The 17,241-nt window shown below is 58.8% G+C and overlaps 2 protein-coding genes across 2 annotated transcripts; both read left to right on the top strand.

The window, feature by feature from the left end:
- Positions 1-148: 148 nt before the first annotated feature.
- On the top strand, positions 149-9,665 carry NXPH4 (neurexophilin 4). The gene is made up of 2 exons (XM_047742338.1): positions 149-363; positions 8,081-9,665. Exons 1-2 carry the CDS (start codon positions 307-309, stop codon positions 8,933-8,935), a joined length of 912 nt encoding a protein of 303 aa, XP_047598294.1. The 5' UTR covers positions 149-306; the 3' UTR covers positions 8,936-9,665.
- Positions 9,666-12,219: 2,554 nt separating this feature from the next.
- On the top strand, positions 12,220-17,209 carry SHMT2 (serine hydroxymethyltransferase 2). The gene is made up of 12 exons (XM_047742337.1): positions 12,220-12,351; positions 13,355-13,552; positions 14,054-14,133; positions 14,312-14,512; positions 14,785-14,866; positions 15,002-15,124; positions 15,252-15,391; positions 15,738-15,903; positions 16,094-16,193; positions 16,280-16,435; positions 16,517-16,624; positions 16,738-17,209. The coding sequence occupies exons 1-12, from the start codon at positions 12,319-12,321 to the stop codon at positions 16,863-16,865; spliced, it is 1,515 nt and encodes a 504-aa protein (XP_047598293.1). The 5' UTR covers positions 12,220-12,318; the 3' UTR covers positions 16,866-17,209.
- The last annotated feature ends 32 nt before the right edge of the window (positions 17,210-17,241 follow it).

Below are 17,241 nucleotides of genomic sequence, written 5' to 3'. Positions count from 1 at the left end.
GAAAGTCACCTTCGGTGCCCCCAGCTGGGCGGGAGGGGGCGCGCGGGGTGCGGCGGGGATTGGAGCGACGCGGAGCCCCGCCCCCCCGCCCGCCCGCCGGAGTCCGACCCAACTTTCTCCCCCGCCCGCGCCCCGCCCCCAGCGCCGAGATCGGTTCCTCTCGCTCAGTCCGCGCGGGCCGCGCCGCCTGCTCCCGCCGCTCCGGCAGCCACCCCACGGCGCGCCAGCCCAGGGTCCCTCGCCCCCAGGCCCGGCTCCGGCCTGCCCGGGACCCGTCCCGCTCGCCCCGCTCAGCCGCCCGGGAAGATGCGGCTGCTCCCGGAATGGCTTCTCTTGCTCTTTGGTCCGTGGCTCCTGAGGAAGGTAAGGGCAAGCCGGGCTGGAGCGGGAGCGCGGGGGTCCGGGACGCAAAGGTCCCAGAGTGCGAGGGGCTCCGTGCGCCCGCCCCGCCCCTAGCGCGGAGCGTCCCAACTTTGCGCGGCGTGGGGGATGCGGACAGACAGACTCCCCGACCTAGGACCTCCGGGCCTAAGTTGGCTGAGGGTTGGGGGTGGGTGCCAGGGTGGAGGCCCGACTTGGATCTGACTCCCTGCTTGGCGGGGGAGGGGACGAAGCCCGACCCGCGAGTGCGCCAGACTGAGCGGGAGTGCGAGACAGACAGACAAGCCAGCAGGGTGTCAGCCTTGCCGTCTTTCCGCGCCAACGTCGCTCGCCTTCCTCGCTGTCTGTCCTTCCACCCCTCCACCTCGCCTTCCCATCTCTCTTCTCTGCACTTGTCACAATGCCAGGTGAGCATACACGACCCGACACACGCGCGCACACAGATTCGGCCGAACTTGGCTACAATCTCTCATCACATTTCCCGCGGAGACACCTTCTCCCCTGCACAAACCTCACAGACACACCCCTCTATCGCGCCCAGCTGATGAGGGTGGGGGCTGTCTGGAAGGGGAGTCTCTCTTCCTGTGCTCTTCTGGCTTCCACATCCCACGGCTGCCTCTTTCCCGAGGCTCTGGGGCGAGGACCGAAGCTGAGGAGGCCCAGATTTGATCTGCCTCCCTCCCAACTTAAAGGCTTCAACTCCTGAACACGGTGTACTCATATGTGCTGGTGTGGAGTGCAGGGGTCAGCATGTGCACTTGTGTACGTGCATGTGTCGGGGGCACCCAGGCTTGGGTGTCGAGTGCTGAGGTCCAGAGTGTGTGTGTAAGCTACTGTGGCGTGTGGTGTTGGCTTTGAAGGGGTGAGTACAACAGCCTGCTTCACAGTGCCCTCTCTGTGCCCCACAGTGGGGGCATAGGCCCTGGACCCAGTCTCCTTGCCTGTGACTTTTCTGTTTCCTGCACCCTAACTGTGACTTACCTAGCTTGGGGGTAGGCAGGTAGCTTCCTAAACCCCTACTTCTTGCACCCCAGTCCCTAAACCCTGTGGAATCTGGAAGGGGTATAGTCCCCCTGCCTTTCCCCTGCCAACACTTGGGCCCCACCTGCTCAGCCAAATCAAACTCAGCAACTCCAGCAGGGTAGGCACTGTCCTAGAGGAGCTGGTGATTGAGCTTCCTGATTCTCCCAAACGTGCCTGGTGACCTTGAGGGGCTGGAATATGGGAAGAGGGGTCCCCTCCACAAAGACTGCTTCCCCTGGCAGGAATTCCCTTTGCTCTGGCTTCCCAGCCCTGCCCTTAGACTACTACAGGAGGGGCCCTGGGCCCCCCAAGCCAGCTGTGTATGTGAAGGCCTGGGGGGAATGGAGGTAAGGATCCCAGTCCCCTGCCCCTCCTTTGTACTTCCTCCCCACTCTCCTCTCCACTCTCCCCATCAAATAAACTCCCCTGTGGACAGATCTGGTTTAATTTCCTTTGCCCCCTGAAGGGGAATGAAACATCTGGTAGAGACTTGAAGGAGAGTAAGCATAAGGATGTGAATGATGGGGATCTAGCTCAGAGCTGCAGCTGTGGGCCTCCGTGTTGGAGGCAGTGGGGGCGAGTGTATCTGTCTTTTAGTCCAGTTTGTGTGCATGTGAGAATCAGTGTTTACACACACGGAAGGACTGTGGGTGTGTATGTACGTGTAATTGCATGGCAGAGTGTGTGTAGAGAAGTGTTTGTGTGTCCAGGTACCTATCTGTGTGCTTGTGTGCACTTGTGGGTACAGTGTGGGCATAGGTGCATAGCCCAAGGTGGGTCTCCAAGTGCATCTGTGTGCTGAGGTGCATGTGTTGCCTGGAGGTAACTCTCCGGGCTTTGTGAATGTGTGCTTGTGGTTTTGAGTGCCTTTGAGTGTGGGTGTGGGGTTGTGAGCCTCAGGATGTGTTCATGTACCTGAGTGTGGCTTGTGTGTGTGTGTGTGCGCGCGCGTGCACACGCGTGCGCTGCTCTCTCTCTCAGGGCTGTCTCAGTGCGGGGGCTGGGAGTATATTGACACGGTAAGGGGCTGGTGGGGGACAGATGACAAGGTAGCTCTTTGGAAAACCCTAATTGTCCAACACTAACCCTGCCTCTCCCCCACCCCCGACACCCTGCCCTGCCACCTGCCTCCCCCTCCGGGCCTGGGACTCTGACTCTGACCCTGGGCTTCTGCTGCCCCTGGGCCTGAGGCCTCTTGGCCAAACCTTCTTCAGGATCTTTCTGATAAGGTCTCTGACTCCTCTCCCCATCTATCTCTTGTCTTCCCACCCCTTGCCAAAGCAGCTGCCTACTGGGAGAAGCAGCAGGCAATCAATAGTCACTAATCACTAATCACTAATTACTAATTAGCTAGGGGAGGGCAGGGGCGGGGTCCTGTGGGACCTTCCAGTTCTATCCTGCCTCAGGGAAGGATTAGGCCCAGGCGAGCCTCTCTCAGCGCTGGCAGGCCCTAGGCCTGCTTCTAGCCACCCTCTCCTGCCTCATACCCCTCTCCAGCCCCCCACCTAATCTCTGCCTGGGCCACTTAGGCACGCGCAGCCTGGGTGAGGGCCCAGAGCCTTGTCGGGGATTTGGGGGTAATCAGGGGACGGGGATTTGGGGGTAATCAGGGGACGCAGCTGGGCCAGGGGCACAGGAGAAGGGGGGCGCTGTGACAGCTCCCTTGGGCCAGAGCCTGCACATATGAGAGAGGTAACCATTGGAAAGGAGAATTTAGAGGGTCATGGGGTTGAGGGTGCGGGAGGAACTGGAGATCCAGGACTGGGTGACTGGGGAAGAGGTGAAGTAATTGGGAGGCAGAAACAAGGTAATGAAGTGTCACTGGGGTCAGAGGCGAGGTCACTGGGAAGGGGAGACATAAACGCTGATAGAGACCAGGTAAGTGGAGGGGGCATCCCAGGGCTCAAGAGATGAAGTCATTGTCAAGGAGATGGGGAACTTTGAACAGAGCCCTGCAACTCCACGTGGGTGGGGTCCCGGAAGGGGCCAGGGTAACAGAGAGAGGGCAGGGTGATGGGGTAGGGGTCCCAGGGCTCAAGCACCGCTGGGCGCAGCGGGGAGTAGCGGCCTGTGGGGTCGAAGCGAGCTGAGGGTTGGGAATGGGGAGCAGGGAGCGCTGCCTTGAGCGCTAGAAATTGGCGAGTCTCCCCCTCTCCCTCTCCTGCCCCTCCTCCACCTCCACCCCGCCCACTCCCCCTCCGGCTCCGGCTTCGGGAAATTACATCCCCGCTCCGCGGCTCTCCCCCCACCACCACCACCGCGCCCCGGAGCCCGCGCCTTTATAGGCACATTTATTGCAATAATAAAGTGAGGCGCGGGGCGGGGGGCGGGGGGCAGCCGTTCCCGGGGGGACCGCGCCGGCTCTAGGAAGCAGGGAAATAAAATAAAATAAAATAAAATCAAAATTCAGATAACGGTGAGCCTTGCGCTGCAGGCCTGGAGCAGGGGGGCTGGCGGGGCTGAGGGGGGAGGGTGCCCGGCCCAAGGGCAGAGCCCGCCCCATCAGCGGTCCCCGCCCCCTCACGCTATAGTGGGGTCTGGAAGGAGCAATCATCGCTTCTACCTGCCTGGCCCCCTCCCATAACCTAATCCTGCCCGTCTTCTGCTTTTTCCTCTGACTTGTCCCCCATACCTGTCCTCAGCTCTGTCTCCGTCCCTGTCCCCCGTCCTTCCTTGTCCCCCATTGCCCATTCCAGTCCCCGTTCACATTTGTCATCCTCATCTCCTGAGCCTTTTCATCCCTCAGCACCCCTGTTCCTGCCCAGTAACCATTCCCCATCCCCCATTTCCGTTCCTGCCCCCATCTGCTCGCCATCCCCATCTTCCAGTTCCTACCCCATCTCGGCCCCGCTTGCCATCCCCAGTGCCCATTCCTCAACCACCATCCCTGTTCTCCTTCATCCCCATTTTGGTTCCCATTCCATTCTTTACCTGCCTTCATTCCCCGTCTACATCCCTGCCTCTGCCCAGTGTCTGTCCACCATGTATGATCTCCTCTCCATCCCTGTTTCCATGCCTATCCTTGTTCCATCCTTATCTCTGCACCATATATACCTGTGCCTGCCAAGTCCCAAACCCCATTCCCCCCATCCCAGCCCTCACCCCAGCCTATCCTATCCACCCACCTCTGTCCTTATCCCCATCTCTGTCCCTGGTTCCCAACTGGACCCTGTCTATTCCACCCCGCCCTGTCTGCAGTGGCCCCCACCCCCACCCCTTGCTAGGTACAAGGGCTTAATACGCAATTCGCTGCCCTTCCCCAACCCGGGCCTGGAGGAGCACCGTTCCTTCCCCAACCACAGGGTGCCGTTCCCTTCCTGGGTCCGGAATCCTGAGCGGCGCCACCTGACCCATGCCGGCGGAAAAAAGCCAGGGACTGGTCTGGAGGCCTGGGGGAGGTGCGCCCTGCAATGCGGCTGGGGGGCCCACAGCCTGAACCACCCCCCTCCCCCCCAGTCCCATCCCGAAAGAGCCCCCCACACACACACACAGTGGAATTTGTTCAGCAGCAAGAGGCAGCCTCAACTCCCCTCCATTGCGTGGGCTCACTGCCTTAGGGGCAAAGCGCTCCTGGCTGGGCTCCCGCCCCGCATGGGCCTGGAGGCGCCCGGTGAGGAGCGCCCCCCACCCACACACCCACACCCCGCCTGCCACCAAGCACCTCCGCCCCTGCGTCAACAGCCAGACTAGCCTCTCCCCTCGGCAAATGTCACCGCGCCCAATTAGCTTAATTAAACCAGCTCTGGAGCGAGGGGGACCCTCCTCGGACAACACCCTGCTCCCACTCTCAGTCAGGGAGGGGGAGGGACAGCACCATGGATCTGGGGAAAGAGGGGCTCCTTTATCACCCTGCTTTCCTTCACTCCCACTGCACCCACAGATGGAGACAGAAGGATAGAGGGAAAGAACCCAGAGAGACAGACAGAAATGGAGCAAAACAGAATCACGGAAGGAGAAAATTCGAGACAGAGTGAGGGACTCAGAGAAGAGTCTCCGAGAGAGATGGAAAAACAGTGAAAGAGGGAGAGAGAGAGAGAGAGAGAGAGAGCGAGAGAGAGCGTGCAAGCGAGGAAGCCAGAGGGAGGATTTGATTTTATTTTATTTCATGTTCCCATTTCTCGGCTCGTTTCCTCACAGACTCTCACCCCCTCCCTGCCCGAGCTCCCCCCAAGGTTGCTTTGGCCGCCCCCCCCAACTCTTCCCTTTTATCTTGGCAGTCTCCTGCAGCGGGTGGGGGGGTGGGTGCCCAAAGCCCAGGGATTTGCCAGGATCAGAGAAGTGCAGACAGCAATTTGTCTGGGATCACCGGGCCATGGGGGAGGGGGGGACCCCCAGCACCCCTCACCACCCAGCCAAACCTCCTTTCCTCTCCCAGCCCCTGCCTATGAGGGGTCGCAGGTCTGAAGTGGCCTCTGACAAGTCCTGGGCTGGGTGCAGGACTATGAGTGCTGCAGGGGTGCACTGGGAGGGGGTGTCTCGGAGGTATTCAGGGTCATAAGAGCAGGTGACCGGAGACTGATGGATGCCCCTGGAAAGGTAGTGTTGGGCCTAGAGGGGTGAGGATATTAGGAGTCAGAGTTCAAATGACTCCCCCCTTCCTTGACCTTCCCTGGAAGCTTTATGCTCTCCCTTCCTCCAGTGACGGACCTGAGGCTCAGGCCCTGCCCTCTCCAAGCCCACCTCCTTGGAGGTCTGCCTTGCCCCCTCAACAGTGTGGCCTGGGACCCTTCCCACCGTCTCTCTCCAGTCCACCCTCCCGGTGTTAGCTGCCAGCTCAAGCTTGTCTGTCTGAGTCAATCACTCTTGCCGCCCCCGCCCCCCTCACCTGAGCTGGGAGGAGGGATGGACGGGAGGAGGAATGAGGGGGGCGATAAATATGTATGACGAGCGGGTGGCGGCAGCATTAATAACCCAGGATCGCAGTGCTGCGGGGATGGGGATCAGGCTGTGGAGATTCTAGCCCAGCAGCTTGACTCTGGCATTCCTGTCCCTTGTGGACTCATGCTGTGTACACAGGGTGTGTGCAAACACCGGGGGCACCCATACTGCCAGGCCTCTTTACCTACCCAAAGCTCAGCCTGCAGGCCAGTGAGGAACCCGCCAGGGACCGTTCATATACAACTCACACAGATGCACCCCCCCCCCCGAACACACCGCACTTGTTCTATTATTGTGGACATACTGACACACACCCTTGAGAAAGAGCTTAACTCATAGACAGAGGGTGATAGGAGCTCACACAGGAGAAGTAACACCTCTGGACACAGCTAACCCAGGCACACAACCACACCAGTCACACAGACAGAACCACCACAAACTGATAGACAGCCTCATTCAGATCAACACACAGACACACACAGCCAACCCAGGCACATACACAATCCAGGCATATATACATAGCCCCCACAGACTGACACAACAACCAGCCAGCACCACAAGCACACACACACACACACACACAGGCCCCTCAGACTGATACAGGCAGGCAGGCAGACACACACACACACACACACACACACATACAACCACAGGTTGAGACAGAGTGTGAGTGTGCATGCGTACACATGCTCTCCCACACACCATCATTCCAGGTACACAGTCACACACAACCATGCCAGGGCTGCCAGACACACCACCACTCCAGGCTGATGCCCGCGCTACTCCCTCCCAGCAATCTGAACCTCCCCAGCAAGGGCCACACAAACTGGCCACAGCTAACAGTCTGACTGACACACTCTGACACTCCCGGCTGCTCTCCTTCCCGCTGCCCTCGCTGGAGCAGCGGCTCCATATTTCTTCCTCCTCCGGCTCTCACACGTCTGCTTCCCTCCCGGCCAGCCCCCACCCCACCCGCCCCGGATAATTGATGGCCGGGGCCTGGCCCGGCCGCTCCCGCCTCTCGATCCATCTTGTACTCGCGCCCGCGCTGTCTCCCAGATCAGCGGCCACCTGAGACGGGCGAAGACGGGTGAGGGCGGGCAGGGGCGGTCCTCCAGCCCCCTCCAAGCCCAGGGAAGGGCCACTAGGCGGCCTCCCCCACAGTAAGAGTATCGGAGTCCAAGAGGAGGGCCCGTGTAGCCCCCGAGCCTCAACCCACAACAGTGAGACCCTCCAGGGCTCTTGCTCCGCCAGTTTCCCGGGCCCCTTCCTACAAAGGAGTAGAGGCTGAGGTCTGGGCAGAGACTAAAGCCTTGGCAGAGGTCAAGTTGGGAGGTCTTCACTTCTTTCTTCATGCTGAATGTTGACAGCCTCCATGGCCTGGCCTTCCTGAGTCCAGCTCCTTCCTGGTCCACCATTACTTGGAACCAAGCAGGTTCCAGGCCAGGGGAGACCCAGCTAGCGTCCACAGCTCCATTCCCTAATCCAGCCCCAAGGGCTTTGGCTTTTTTGCCTTCCTCAGCTCGCATTGGAGTTCTCTGGAACACAAGGATTCTCAGGTCATTTCACAGATATGGGAACTGAGAACGGGTCAGTGACTTGGCCAAGAGCACAGAGGTTGAAAGGGCTGCAGGCCTACACCAGTACACGGCCCGGAACCACTGACAGTGGACCGCCCAGTTCCCTTTGGGCTCGCAGCGGCTGGGAAAGGGGGCTGGCCGGGTAGGGGGTGGTAGGGTCCTGAGATGGCCAAGGACAACCCCAGCGTCTCTCTTTTCTGCTCTCCCTTTGCCCACAGGTTGTGAATGCCCAGATACCAGAGTCCGGGAGGCCGCAGTACCTGGAGCTGCGTCCCTCCGCGGCCAGAGGGGGCGCCCCTGGCCAACAGCTCCCGGTGCCCAGGTCTTCCCACGGCCTGGGCACCGCCCGCGCCTGGAGCTGGGCCTGGCCAGCTAATCACACCGGGGCACTGGCCCGGGCGGGGGCGCTGCCGGCGCCGCGCACCAAGAGGAAGCCGTCTATCAAAGCGGCCCGCGCCAAAAAGATCTTTGGCTGGGGGGACTTCTACTTCCGGGTACACACCCTCAAGTTCTCGCTGCTGGTGACCGGCAAGATCGTGGACCACGTGAACGGCACCTTCAGCGTGTACTTCCGCCACAATTCGTCTAGCCTGGGCAACCTCAGCGTCAGTATTGTGCCGCCCTCCAAGCGGGTCGAGTTCGGGGGCGTCTGGCTGCCAGGGCCGGCCCCCCACCCGCTGCAGTCTACGCTGGCCCTGGAAGGGGTTCTCCCTGGGCTGGGGCCCCCGCTGGGGATAGCGGCCGCGGGACCGGGGCTAGGGGGTACCCTCGGGGGCGCGCTGGCGGGCCCATTCGGGGGCGCGCTGGGAGTGCCCGGGGCCAAAGAGTCTCGCGCTTTCAACTGCCACGTGGAGTATGAGAAGACAAACCGCGCGCGCAAGCACCGCCCGTGCCTGTACGACCCATCGCAGGTGTGCTTCACCGAGCACACGCAGAGCCAGGCCGCCTGGCTCTGCGCCAAGCCCTTCAAAGTCATCTGCATCTTCGTCTCTTTCCTCAGCTTTGACTACAAACTGGTGCAGAAGGTGTGCCCAGACTATAACTTCCAGAGTGAGCACCCTTACTTTGGGTAGCGCGCCTCGCCCTCGCCCGGGCCCTAAGCTTCCCGCCAAACCCCCGGCCTCCCTAAGTGAGACCCCTCCCTGTGCCCCGCAGCTCCTGTGGCCGCGTCCACCCCTTCCATTCTGAGGGCGAAGCAACAGCCCTCCAGGGGACAGTCAGCCACCCGCCATAGGTCCACCCTTTCCTTACGGGGAGTGCCCACGAGGCAGGGGTGGGGGGCTGGGGGGAGAGGTAAGCCCCTGCACCACCTCTCAAAGTGGAGGTGCAAGAGCACAGGTCTAGAATAGATGGGGCTTGGAGGCGGTCCCAGCGTCCCTCACGTCTGCAGTGGGTCCCCCTCATGCCCCTGGGCGCTGGGTTGGACATTCCCTTTGTCCTCATCTTTAATGACGCCTGGCCTGGCACCCTCATCACACCCTTTCTTACCCCCAGGCGCTTGTCCTCCTGTTCCACCCTGTCCCCACGTAAAGACTGTGAGGCCTATAAATTGCGGGGCCTATCCCCAAACCCTTCTGCCTGCGGTATGTCTGTCCGCCTTTCCCCCCCGAAACTCTAATTAGGGTAGCGGAAGCAGAACTCCTGGGCCTAGGCGATGGACTGGGCCCCTGCCCTCTGCCCGCTTCCCTTCCATCCCTGCAGTCCTGCTCCACCTGCCCCTTTCCGGCTGCTTCCTCTTGGTGATATTTTTTCTACGCCCCAACAGACGGGAAAGGGAACAAAATAAAGTGAAATCCAATAGTGTCTGTGTGAGAGACCTTTGTAGGGAAGGGGTGGTGATGTGGGTTTATGGGGGGAGCAGCGTCCTGGCCAGGTACTCCTCTCTCGGCGGCTCATGGAAACTGAGGCAAATATTGACGGAGCTAGCACCTTGGAGGTCATCCAAGACCAGATTAGGGAGAGATGAGGGCGACCCTTGCTGTGGGAGCTCTGACTGAGGTGGGGATTTTCTCCCGAGGTGGACGCAGGGAAGCCGCAGCAGATCGAGTGCGGAGGAGACCTGAGAGGGGACTACCATTGGACTGTTGGAGATGACCTGGGGGAGGAGGTATAAGGCCTTGAAATGGGATGAAGCTGCGGGGACAGCGTAGGCAGAGCGCCGACAACCTGCTAAGCTCCGAGGGGCTGGAGGGAGGTGGCAGGTGGGGGGGAGGGGGACCGGTGTTTGCGGCATCTGGAGTCATCGATCTTCCTTTTCCTTCCTAATTTCGTGGGCGCTGAGTTTGCAGACGGCTGAGACAGGGAGGGAGGCCGGAGACGAGGGGGTGGGGGAAGGGACGAGCGCGAGTTTGGAGAGCCCGGCCGCGTCGCCGCCGCTCGCCGCCTGCAAACAAGGCCCCCTTCAGCCAGCTGCCCACCCTCCCCACCCCCGCCTCCAACTCCCTCCTGCCGCCGCCGCTGCTAATTTTATCCGCCCCCAACTCTGGTCCGGGCGTTAATTGGCTGCGGCTTCATTAGCAGTTCTCGAGCTCAGCCGCCCCCCTCCCCTGGGGACCCCTGACTAGGGCGAGGGAGGGGGTAGGACAAGCTGAGGCACAGAACACACCTCGACACTTGGACACTTGGTCTTCTGCCTTCCTTCTTTTTGAGTCCTGGGCCAAAATACCGGCTCAGACAGTGCAGTACTCTCCAGGGAATTGCCCCCTGGTTCCAGCAGGAAACTGAGTCAGAGGTGAGTCTGACCTAGACGTGCCTGGGAGTAAGAAGTCGCTGAGGGGAAAATAAATCATGGATGGATGGAGGGATGGGTGGGTGGATGGGTGAATAACAGACTCAAGTTGAAAGGAAGAGGGAGGTGGGAGGTGGTTCTAGGTCAGAGACTGGAGGAAGGAGAACCCTAACCAAGGGCTTATTGCTGGAAAACCTGAGAACACCTGAGGTTTGAGTGGGAGGGAAGGTTAGAGCAAAGCAGGGACTTCTGAGGCCTGGTAGGAGAGCCAAGTGGGAATGTTCAGAATAAGCAAGTTAGCCCATCCGGGTCTCAGTTTCCTCACTCGTAAGGCAATAATAAAATAGCATGTCCTGGAGATTAAATGAGACTTTGCATGTCAACATGTTCTGTGACGGACTGTCCTTCTCCTCTTCCTCTGACTCACAAACTGCCTCCTCTGCAGCCATCCTCTCCTCCTCCTCCCCGCCCTCCCCCTGGGACATCTGGACCTCTGGGAGCTGAGTTGCCCCTGCCCATCACTGTACTTGTTGCATTTTGTTACCTGTTCACCTCTTGATGTCCCAGCAGTCAGTGATCTCTTCTTGTATCTCCAAGGCTAGGCCATGTCTGGCACAGAGTAGGAGTGCAACATGTCTGTTGAATGAGTGAATGAGTGAATGAATGAATGTGTCATTTTGTTAAGTAAGACGATGGTTCTCAAAATCACTGCTTATTAGAATCACTGAGGAGAGGTTTTACTGTCACCATGAGTGGGCAAACGTCTGCTCATTAAGATCCATTGAATTAGAACCAGGGAAGAGAAGTCTCCCACTCATATATTTATATTACATTTCCCAGCCAATTCTGATCCCGAGGTTTGGGGACCTACTTCTAGAGGGGTCAGTGATTCCCTCTCCCAAAGGATGAGTCCAGACGAAGTCAGGCTGAAAGGAAGATCCTGTCTGGTTCCGAGGATCTAGAGCCCCAGGGATAAAAGAGAGTTCACTGACTGCTGGAGCGGCAGGAGGTCAACAGATAGCAAGATTCAACAAATGTAACAACAGGAGGGGGCGCCTCACTCAGCTCCAGGATGTCGCAGGCGAAGGAGATAATCATGGAGTAGCCAGAGGATGAGGGGACGGTGATCCATTCCAGAGCTCTGGGGAGCATGTTTACATACAGAGCCTCACTCAATCCTCACTATATGTTGTTTTTGGATTACAAGTGAGGAAACTGAGGGCCAGAGAGGCTAATTTGCTAGTTTGTCCCAAAGGTGGAACTTGAACTCAGATCTCATCCTTCCAAGCCAGGGAGCTTTCCAGGGCACGGCGGCTCTCCTCAAAGAGATTCCTCGAAGAGGAATCTTTATATTTTCAAAGAGCCTAATAATCTAGGTATTCAGGAGGCACCCGATAAATGGCTGCTGTTTGAACAAGGGGCGGAGATATACCCCCACTCAGCTTGAGGACAATGAGGAGGTGGTGCGGCACTGGATCTCTTTTCTTTCAGGCAAGAGCCTCTGACTATGGGTTGCAGACGGGGAACTGAAGAGGAAAAAGGAGGCAAAAAAACTACAATTCCCAACAGACCATAAAGGGGCGGCCTCACGCATGCGTAGGTCCTTCCCCTTAATCCGGTGGTTTCTCGGGCCGTTCTCGCGCACGCGCTCTCGGATCAATCTTCTTCCTACTTTTTGCTTTACCCTGTTGGAGTTGGTGGCTGCACCTCCTGCGACCTCGGGTTGCGATGCTGCCCTTTTCTTTGCTCTGGGCGACTCGGGTAAGAACGGGGCTTCGGATACTGGGTGACCAATAGAAAGCGAGCTCCCCTCCTACCCCAGTTCCCATTCACAAACTCTGGGGTTCTCCTGGGTTTTCCATGCACGTGGTTTTGGTCCTCGGGGAACGGACTTGCAACTAGGGAATCCTTGAGAACTACTCCGACCCCAATGCCCGCGGAGCATCTGGGGCCCCTCGCCATTCCGGCAACCAGACGCCCCAGGGCCTGCGATCACCCATTTCACGTGGCATTAGGGGAGAGAACCACACCAGATGCCCCGTGGACCCTGCTGAATAAGCGGGTTCCTGGACTGGACCGGCGAGCCCAGTCTTTTCCTGCCAGCTTCCAGCCTTGCAGATGATGCAACCCGGCCCCACTACTTACATTAGGAGTCCCTTGACTCTGTGGGCTGGAAGGACATGGAAGAATGGAGGGCACAGAAGGCAGGGTGTGGGTTTTGGCTTTCCTGCCAGTAGGCTCCCCACATCCACCTTTCCCGCAGAGACTGCTAAACCTCTCTTGCTCTGGAAACTACCTCTGCAGCCTATTGCCTAAATCCTTGCCAACTCAGCCTCCAGCCCCTTGACTGCCATGGAGGTCCTGCAGGAAGAACTTTTTGTTCCTGTGGGTTGGGGAGGTTCTGGAACCTTAGTGGACTGCCTCTGAGTTCCAGAGGCATAGGCTTCTGGGGGACAAACTTTGCCCTCTGGCTTTGCAGAGTGGTTCACGGGTCAAGCTGGAGGGAAATTCTGAGGTGAAGTAAATGGACCAAATCAGAACCACCCCCTGGACATTGAACTCAACCTTGGCTCTGGAACTGGCGTTTGAAGGCAGAGGTGTGGGTGGCAAGAATTGGAAAAGGCTGCTGCTGGACCACTGGCTGCTAGGTTTCGAGCCAGAAAGCCTGATAAGCATGGCTGAGGGTTGCTGGGAGACTATTTGGATGATTGTGGTTTTTGTTTTTTTGTTTTTTTTTTTTTGACTCTGGTTTTTCCTCTCCTAGCCTCTGCAGAGATGTGGTCAGCTGGTCAGGATGGCCGTCCGGTGCCAGCACAGTGAGGTGGCCCAGACCCACACTGGAGAAGCATCCAGGGGCTGGACAGGCCAGGAGAGTCTGTCAGACAGTGACCCTGAGATGTGGAAGCTGCTGCAGAGGGAGAAGGACAGGCAGTGTCGTGGCCTGGAGCTCATTGCCTCAGAGGTGGGGCTTGGGGAGAGGGACCACGGCATGGGCCACAATGGGCGCAGGAAGTAATAGGTCATCATACTGCTCTTTCTCCAGATTTCCCTTTCAGACTCAAGGCCTTCCTGCTGGGCCTTATCTCCTCCTCTTCTTACTGTCCTCTGAAGAGAAGGCAGGGCCAGCCTGGATTAGGGGTTGGGGACATTAGCCTTCAGAACTGTCCAGGGCCCCTGCAATCTAGTGTGGTCCCTTCCCCTTCCCAAGAGGGAAGAGGAACCTGGAAGTACAGGTTTGAGTGGACAGGTGGCCTTGCAGGGGACATCCATCCCAGCAGCCGGGTTTCTCAGGATGCTTTCTTCAGGCCAGACAAGGAACACTGAATGAAAAAACAAAGCTTTCTCTAGAACCCAGCTCCCTCCCTGCGGCCTGGGGCTCTGGCAGGGAAGGGCTGCGGGGGGCTCCAGGGAAAGGGGCTCAGTACCTTCTGACATTAACTCCCCCAATCCCCCCTCACCCCAGAACTTCTGCAGCCGAGCTGCGCTGGAGGCCTTGGGGTCCTGTCTCAGCAACAAGTACTCGGAGGGTTATCCTGGCAAGAGGTGAGGGCTGGCGCCAGAGGGATGAAGGCAGCCTCAGGGATGGTGCACCCTGTGGGGGACACCTGCCTGTACCCTCCCAGCATGTGTAGAGGAGCGGCCTTCCTAGCCCTTTAGCGCTGGTTGCAGGGGATACCAGGACCCTTTCTGTGTGCCCTGATACATCCCCATCTTGTGGCAGATACTATGGAGGAGCAGAGGTAGTGGATGAAATAGAGCTGCTGTGTCAGCGCCGAGCCTTGGAGGCCTTTGACCTCGATCCTGCGCAGTGGGGAGTCAATGTCCAGCCGTACTCGGGCTCTCCGGCTAATCTGGCCGCCTACACAGCCCTTCTGCAGCCTCATGACCGAATCATGGGGCTAGACTTGCCCGACGGGGGCCAGTGAGTATGGATGGGATGGGTGTTGGCTTTGGTGAGCATAGGGAAAGAGTTACTGAACATCTTCCATGTGTCCTGCCGTGCACGTCAGTGGATGAGGACGAGAAGACCCCCGTCACCAGTGCTCAGCACAGAGTGGACCGAGCAGGGAGGGTCGTGCCTGCTTGGAGCAGCGTTCCAGGGACAGGGTCCTCTGGAGCTGGGCAGGCAGGGTGTGGTGAAGCCTGGGAGTTACTCGTCTCTGAAGCTCTCTGATCTCTCTCATCTGCTCCCAGTCTCACTCATGGCTACATGTCTGATGTCAAGCGGGTCTCAGCCACATCCATTTTCTTTGAGTCCATGCCCTATAAGCTAAATGTGAGTACTGGGCCCTGGTGGCCCTCTCCTGGGGATGGGGAGGGGTGGGAGTTCTGGGCAGCCTCCAGGGTCAAGGAGAAGAGTGAGCTGCCCTGCTTCCTTCTCAGGGCTTCAGCTTTTCATTTGTCCACGCAGCCTAAAACTGGCCTTATCGACTATGACCAGCTGGCACTGACAGCCCGACTTTTCCGCCCGCGGCTCATCATAGCTGGTACCAGTGCGTACGCACGCCTCATCGACTACTCCCGAATGAGAGAGGTTGGCGCAGGGCTGGCATGCTGGCCACATCCCAGGGAGGCAGTGGGGAGCTTCTGGAAGGGGGGCTGCCTGGGGGAGGCCTGTGTGGGCCCTCCCCAGGCTGACGCCTGTCTCTGTACCTGCCCAGGTGTGTGATGAGGTCAAGGCGCACCTACTAGCAGACATGGCCCATATCAGTGGCCTGGTGGCAGCCAAGGTGATCCCCTCACCTTTCGAGCATGCGGATGTTGTCACCACCACCACTCACAAGACCCTGCGAGGAGCCAGGTCAGACTTCCTTGAGGTCAGGCCTCGTCTTTCCCTGCCTTCACGCCCTTTTCCCAGGGCATGGCTGGGCTGTATTCCAAAGAGGTTCATTCCCACCTGAAGCCCCAGAGACTCCTCAGTGTGTGATGACTCTCCTTGTCTTGCCCATAGTGGCGGTTCCCTGCTGGGGGATTTGGGAGTGGGCCTGAAGGGCTGCTCCCCTTGACCACTGGGCTCAGCTGCACACCGGCTCAGCTGAGGTAGACTCTGAGAGCACAGGGGGCCCAGGCCAGCCAGCTTCCTCTGCTTTCCCCACCCCTTGTCCTTTCTTCTCAGCTTCGATTCTGATCACCTAATTCCCACATAGGTCAGGACTCATCTTCTACCGGAAGGGGACGCGGGCTGTGGATCCCAAGACTGGCCGGGAGATCCCTTACACATTTGAGGACCGAATCAACTTCGCTGTGTTCCCATCCCTGCAGGGAGGGCCCCACAACCATGCCATTGCTGCAGTGGCTGTGGCCCTAAAGCAGGTTGGGCAGCTGACTCTTGGGGGGAGGGCATTGGGCCTGGGGCCTTAGACCCTGCTCCATGCTGAGGGAATCGGAGCTGACAGCAGGGAAGTGCCCAGGTGGGGTCAAGAATGGAGTCACAACTGTGCTGAAGGGGGCAGGGCAGAGGGGTGGCGCTTGGGGTACCAGCTGTTCCTGTCTCATCCTGCAGGCCTGCACCCCCATGTTCCGGGAGTATGCCCTGCAGGTCCTGAAGAATGCTCGGGCCATGGCTGATGCCCTGCTAGAGCGAGGCTACTCGCTAGTGTCTGGTGAGCCAGCGGGTGGGTGAGAGCCTCTGCAGCCTCAGACAGAGGCCTAGAACTCACCTCCCCCTGCCGACCGTCCCTCCCCTCAGGTGGCACCGACAACCACCTGGTGCTCGTGGATCTGCGGCCCAAGGGCCTGGATGGAGCTCGGGCTGAGCGGGTGCTGGAACTGGTCTCCATCACAGCCAACAAGAACACCTGTCCGGGAGACCGAAGTGCCATCACACCTGGGGGCCTGCGGCTCGGTGAGACCTGGGCTTTGAGGGAGGAAGGATGGCTACCAGGTGGGCTTGCACCGTGCTAACCCTCTTCTGTGTCTCTCCCAGGGGCCCCAGCCTTGACCTCTAGACAGTTCCGCGAGGATGACTTTCGGAGAGTTGTGGACTTCATAGATGAAGGTGTCAGCATTGGCTTGGAGGTGAAGAGCAAGACTGGTGAGTGGGCACGACCCTGGCCGAGCCAGCCTTTTGCTATCCTTCCCTCCCGCTGGCTGTTCGAACTGGCTTCTCTGGAGTTCTGACCGATTTTTTCCTTATCCCCCCTCTAGCCAAACTCCAGGATTTCAAATCCTTCCTGCTCAAGGACCCAGAAACAAGTCATCGGCTGGCCGACCTCAGGCAACGAGTGGAGCAGTTTGCCAGGGCCTTCCCCATGCCTGGTTTTGATGAGCGCTGAGGGCCCTTAGGAAATGAGGCCCACAGACTGCAGTTTATTGTCCTGCCTACTGGGACCAATGGAGAGGAGCGTGACTATCTTTCCATTTTTTGCTGGAGGAGGGAAGGGCTCTTATTTAGGGAAAGACTCAGCTATACTCTGAACTTTGTAGCTGAGAAGATTTCTTTTTGCAACTAAACTTAGAAGGAGGTGGCCTGGGGCTTTTTGCCCTGAGCTCTCCCATTATCTCAGTGTTACAGACTCCTTGCTTTTACTTGAAGAGAGGCCAGTTGCCCTTGTGAGCCAGAGGAAAGGGTGGGTAGGCACCCATCTTTCTGTTTTTATCTAATAAAATGCTAACCTGCCTTGAGCTGTCCTTTTACTGTGGGAGGGGGTC

Source organism: Lutra lutra, chromosome 8 (genome assembly GCF_902655055.1).
Source record: "Lutra lutra chromosome 8, mLutLut1.2, whole genome shotgun sequence".
In the NCBI taxonomy this organism is placed as follows: domain Eukaryota; kingdom Metazoa; phylum Chordata; class Mammalia; order Carnivora; family Mustelidae; genus Lutra; species Lutra lutra.
The sequence above is the reverse complement of the archived record's forward strand: the minus strand, read 5'-3'. Positions and strand labels throughout refer to the sequence as shown.